Source organism: Crocodylus porosus, unplaced genomic scaffold (genome assembly GCF_001723895.1).
Source record: "Crocodylus porosus isolate Cpor-Errol unplaced genomic scaffold, CroPor_comp1, whole genome shotgun sequence".
Taxonomy (NCBI): domain Eukaryota; kingdom Metazoa; phylum Chordata; order Crocodylia; family Crocodylidae; genus Crocodylus; species Crocodylus porosus.
In genome coordinates this window covers 783,616-789,615 of record NW_017728939.1, presented here as the reverse complement: position 1 = coordinate 789,615, position 6,000 = coordinate 783,616, and the positions used below count along the sequence as shown (strand labels likewise).

General features: G+C 42.8%; 1 protein-coding gene across 1 annotated transcript in view; it reads left to right on the top strand.

Moving 5' to 3' along the window:
* MYOM3 (myomesin 3) overlaps window positions 1-6,000 on the top strand; it is a 40,896-nt gene that overhangs the window by 13,913 nt on the left and 20,983 nt on the right. The window contains exons 10-16 of the mRNA XM_019547605.1: window positions 1,019-1,160; window positions 1,245-1,444; window positions 2,133-2,186; window positions 2,695-2,822; window positions 3,536-3,719; window positions 4,745-4,916; window positions 5,679-5,800. Of these exons, the coding sequence (XP_019403150.1) occupies window positions 1,019-1,160; window positions 1,245-1,444; window positions 2,133-2,186; window positions 2,695-2,822; window positions 3,536-3,719; window positions 4,745-4,916; window positions 5,679-5,800 (1,002 nt within the window). The remainder of the gene's footprint in view (window positions 1-1,018; window positions 1,161-1,244; window positions 1,445-2,132; window positions 2,187-2,694; window positions 2,823-3,535; window positions 3,720-4,744; window positions 4,917-5,678; window positions 5,801-6,000) is intronic.

Genomic DNA, 6,000 nt, shown 5'->3' with positions numbered 1-6,000 from the left:
AGGTCAGCATTGATGGAGGGCAGGGGATCTCCCTCACCCGGACCGCCTTGTCTCATGGTGGGCATGGGCGTCCCATTGCACTGATGAAAGCCCAATGCAAAGTACCCATTTAATAGGTTGGCTTTTTCCTGGGTGTCAGTTGTCCCAGCTGGTTCAGCAGGGGTCCAATGTTGCCCTTGCTTTTCCTCTGGCTCCCCAGATATCTGAAAAAAGACTTTTTATTGTTCTTGATGCTTGAAGCTAGTTGGAGTTCAGTTGCAGCCTTGGATTTCCTGGTTTGCTCCCTGCAGGACCGGACCAGCACAGAGTAATCCTCCTTGGAGATGAATCACATCCTCCATCCTTTGTAGGCCTTTCTTTTTAGCCTCAGGAGATCTGCTAGCTCCCTGGAGAGCCAGGGGGGTTGCTGTGCCCCCTTGCCTTTCCTCCAGGATGGAATCGAATTAACTTGTGCATTGAAGATCGCTCCCTTGAGGACCAAGCACTCTTCTTGAACTCCCCTCTCCCTAGGGTCGTGGTTCCTTAGGGCCTCACTGACAAGCCTCCTGAGCTTGTCAAAGTCAGCTTTTCTGAAGTCAAGGACTTCTGTGTTGCTGACTGACTTGCCAGCTTTACAGCAGATGGTGAAGGTGATCAGCTCGTGGTCGCTGTCACCCATCTTCCCATCAATCACTAGGTCGCCGATTAGGTCATCCCCAGTAGCCAGTACTAGGTCGGACAGTGCTTTGCCTCTCGTTGGCCCATAGACTTCTTGAGTCAGGTAGAGGTCATCCATGCACGAGAGGAAGCTTTGCGACCGCTTGGATTTTGCTGAGTGATCCTCCCACGAGATGTCCGGGTAATTGAAGTGTCTCTCTTCAAATTGTGTGTCTCTTGCCCTGCAGGCTGCATCACACCAAACTCAAAATGCTAAACTCACCAAACTGCCTCTGTAAAAAAGAAAGACTTGAGAGACTGAAGGGCTCATTGCACAGGGGAGGCAGAAGAACTTAAGCAACACTGTTCTGTATTTCTTCAGATGCTGTGGCAGCAATGGCTGGTGCCCCTGGATCCCCGCTCAATGTGAAGTGCCATGATGTGAATAAAGACTGCCTGATCCTTTCCTGGGTGGCACCCAGTAACAGCGGAAGAAGTCCAGTCTTTGGATACTATATTGAAAGGTATGTACGGCAAGCATGTTAGAAAAATTGCAGCTTCTTGGAGAAACACCAAGGATTAAATGCATGGTGTCTGTTTCATTTCAGGTGTGAGGCAGGCACAGCTGATTGGGTACCATGCAATGACAAGCCTGTGAAAGCCTGCAGATGTCCTATTGGGGGCCTGGCTGAAGGAAAGACATACCAGTTCCGAGTTAAGGCTGTCAATCACGCAGGCATCAGTCATCCTTCAAAGGCCAGTGACCCAGTTACAATGAAAGACCCCAATGAGGACAAAAGAGTGATGAGTATGTATCAGAAACATATTTATTCTGAGAGTCCAAGGGTGTAACTCACCATAATTTACCCAAGGTCCCCTGCTGCTGCTTTTCACTGCATCTGGCTCCTACGGCACGATGCTATGCTACATATATATTTAAGCTCTAGCAGAATTACTAGATGAATCCACTGGCCTACACTAAAACAGCCAGAGGCAGACTGACTTATACTGTGTTTGCTATTTTCTAAGCACTGAACAAAGCAAGACTGCATGACAGAGTATCATAGATCCTCAACTACTGCAAAGTGTCATAGATCCACTGAAGTCAAGAAACTGGCAGTTGCTCTAGCTGAGGATGTCTCTTGTTGTTTCACATGCCATTCCCTTACGCCAAAACACGTGATCTCTGCCTACCTGGCTATACTTGAATTGGGAAGACAAAAGCAAGAGTGGTCAATAATTAACCTTAGTCCAAAACCCAAATCTAACCCCAAATGATGGCTTTGTTTAAGTTTCAAGGAGGTTTATGTATTTTTAATTACTTTTCAGCTTGCTCCACTTTTTTGACATAGTCTGATTTGGAAAGGGAGAAGGTAAAAATACTGCAACTATGGTATTTGAAAGCACATAAGGAAATTACATCAATTTTGTCTTTGCCTTTCTTCTAAACCCATGGCTTATCCTTGGTGAATAATATTGACTTTTTTAATCACTAGCCATCCTTTATGATGATGGAAAGAAGATAGAAATTTCCAAAGATGAACTGGAAGGTAATTTTAAATTTACATTTAATCTGATTTTCATAAAGAAGCACTTTTCAGAATACAGCAATGCCAAAGAGGTTAGGGAGAAAATATGTACAAGAAAATATTTTCTTACACTGCATAAACACAGAAACAATCCAGAATACTAGGCTGGTTTATAATGAAGCCATTTGATACTGTTAAACTTATGACTATCAAGCTCACAGTAGCAGGCTAGGAAGCAGTATAAAGTTTGTTTAAAAATAAAAGAAACATATGGGGTAAATTTTCATGTGTGTCAAACCCACTTTCATAAATTCCCCCTCATTTGGTGGGAATGACATGAGGTCACTCAAAATTTAGCAAATAAACAAATAGTTTGGGTAGTTTACCATTATGTTCCCAAAAGGTCAAAGACTTCTTCATGCTGAAGAGTCTTACTCAATACCAGAAAGGCATAAATGTACCTGTTTAAAAAAGACAGTTTTCATGTTATGTTATAATTGAGTCAGTATGAAATTCTGACTTCCCATAGGAAAGATTAAAATCCCCCTGCCACCCACCAATGTCCACGCAAGTGAGATCAGAGAAGATTATGTGGCCCTCGCTTGGGATGAACCCGATCCTAGAGGCAGGGAGCCACTGAGTTACTATGTGGAAAAGGTAAGGAAAAAAACAATGAAAAGGCAAGAATTGTTGCTTCTGAGACTGGCCATGGGTTATAGCACATGTCACCACTACGAGACCTGTCAGACAGGTCAGCAGTAACACAGAACAGCTGATGACGGTCTGTGTAAAATGACTTGGTAAGTCTCAATTCCTTGAGAGGGTCCTCCTTATCAAAAAGCCACCAGCACAATTGGTTCCTTTGATAATAATCTTGGCAGAAGGTGAATTATTTTTGTCTCCCTAAATGGTGTCAGTGCAGATCCAGAACGGGACACCGTGAGAGGGCAGTGTGTGGGGAAGCTTTCACAGCTGTTGCCAATACATCCACAGCGCGGTGATAGCCAAAGGACAGCAGTTTCCAAGCTGCCCTGGCTAATGTTTCCCTAGATCCACAGTTACAAGTACTCAAATCCAGATCTGGTGCCTGGCCCACAAAGTTGGGTCTGATAATGAATGCAAACAGGGGAGATGAGGAGTTTTTCTTCTTCATGCCACTGCAGAGCTATATCAAGGAGTTTGTAACAGCGCTGTGAATGGTGTAACCCTTCCAGCCCATCAAGTATGAAGAGGGTGAGAGGAACTACACAGCGACAAAACTTCAGAATCCACCTCTGCCCCAGGATTGCCTTGCCCTAAAGGGTAACAGTGTTACTGCTTGAGAAGTTTCTGATTTCTCTGGATTTTAAATCACATCTTTTCCCTTCCAGTCAATCGCAGGGAGCAACTGCTGGCAAATGGTTAATCTGGATATCCCCGTGGCATCCCCAAGATTTGCAGTCTTTGATCTTGTTAAAGGAAAATCCTACTGTTTCCGTGTGAGGTCTTTTAACATATATGGTGTGAGTGAGCCGTCCCTGCCCAGTGAGCCCATATCTCCTGGAACAAAATTAGGTAATCATCAAAATAATGAGTTATACAAACAATATGGAAAAGGCGGTAACTTTAACACAAGCTGCTTTTCCTGTTCCTTGGCCCTTTATGTTAGGCCACTGTACAGAGCTCGCTTTGACTTCAGGAAGTCTCTCAAAGCCTTAAATCCATGTTTCATTACTTTGCAGCTGGTCACCACACAATGTAAATCTAACCAAGCAATAAGGCTGGAATTAAAAATAGTAAAAAAATGAAATAGTTGAAACCCCAATATTCTCCTCCAAGCACACTTCTGGATCTCATTCAAGGGCTTCATATATTGTGCATTCTATAAGACAGATGGTGCATATAATAGTGCCCAAAAGAATGAAACAGCTTTCTTCTACCGTGGTGGGTGAAGCAATCTGTTATTAGGGCTCTAAAAGTAACAGCAAGAGGAAATGGGGTGTTTTGCTGGGGAAATAAATTTTCAGTCTTTGTGAACATGAGTGTTTTATTTTCCTTGTTGGCTTGAGACATCTAGAATATAAGGATACGTGGACTCAAACCCTTGTTTCTCATAAGTTGGGGAAAAGTTCAGCCATGAGGCCTTTGCATTCGTCTTTTTCCTTCTTACATTTCAGAGTTGTCCAGATGTTGTCCATGCTGTTACATGCTACTTCCATTTTGCAGAATGATATGTATGGTTTTTTGTCCCCAAGTTGCACATGCTTCTTTTCTGGTTTTGACAGCTGTAAAGCAAGCATAACTGTTGCAACCAGTGGACTGACTGGTAGAAATGGTAGTGCTGTGGTGATGTTGGCTATGGTAGTATGGGACACTGGTGGAAATGGAAAGAGAATGAGATCTGATGAATCCAAACACAGTCATCTTGCAGTGATGTGTTCATGACACTTTGATATGGGAAACGATGCCCTTGTTTACACTCTGATATGGGAAATGATGTTCTGGCCAAAAGGGGATCAAACATCTCAATTTACCTGTGGAAGCGAGTGAGCATTCATAAATAAAATAAACACCTTTTTGTTCCACATTTTCCTTTTTAGCTCCCCTTCCACCACCCTCTCAGGTCCTTGCCTTCAGAGACACCAAGACGTCTGTTGTTGTGCACTGGGATAAGGTGAAGGAGGAGGAGGCCATCGGCTATTACATATATTGTCGAGAGACTGGAACAGAAGAATGGCAAACTGTCAACAATAAACCAGTGACATGTGACAAGTGAGTACAGTTGTCCTCCACTGTGAAACTGTGGTGCATCAGCTGTGATTTCTGTGCTTATGGGACGGTTGAGGTTTAGAGCACAGAAATCTGCCAGGCTGACTCTCACGCACCTGCTTCTCATGTACTCTAAGCCACCTGCACACTAATCTGCATAAAATTTGTATAAAATGTAATTTATGGCTCCTTTCCACTGGCAGAGCAACATAATGGGATACTGATCGAATAATAATCTGACCACTCAGCTTAAACTCCCTGCCACTAAACACCCTTTCTTTCTACAGTTGCTCTGCTATAGAAAGACCCACTAAAATATCTTTTCTAGGTATTGACTTTCGAGAAGTGCTGAATGCCTGAAACCCCCAGTGATTTCACTGGGAATTGTCAAGGCTTAAGAGAAGTTCAGCACCTCTCAAAATCTAACCTGTATTTGCCAATTGATTGATATGGCACCATTTATATGAAGGCAGGGTAGATTTGCACCTTATAGACCAACTAAATAAAATATATCGAGAGTACAAGCTTTTGTGAACTCAAGTTCATTTCATCAGATGCTGAAAGGGCGGCATAAAGCAGTGTATAAAGTGGAGTCAGTGATTTATGTAATTTGTATGATTCCGTGGAGTTTAAACTGTAATGGTAAATAACAGCATTTTAAATTATAAGATATTACTTTAAGAAAATAATACACTGTTTGTTCAAGGATACATTTTGCCTGTGCTTTGAATAGATGAGAGCAAACCAATTAATCGTCTCTTACAGGTTCACTGTTCCTGGACTCCAGACAGGGAAAGAGTATGAGTTTTGTGTGAAAACTGTCAGTGAAGCAGGGCTGAGTGAAAGCTCACCAAAATCTGATCCCATTATTGTCAGGGCAGCTATTGGTAAGTAGTGTACTATACACACATGCCCCCACGTAGAAATAGAGCTCCTTCATAAATGTCTTTTACACACAGGTATGTCAAACCATTTACAAATAGCTACATCCAGCACCTCACTAAAGTAGAGCGGGCCTGATTCTCCACCGACTTGCGTTCTTTATATGTGTATGAAGTAATTGTAGAGAGTTACACTTCTGTTGTAG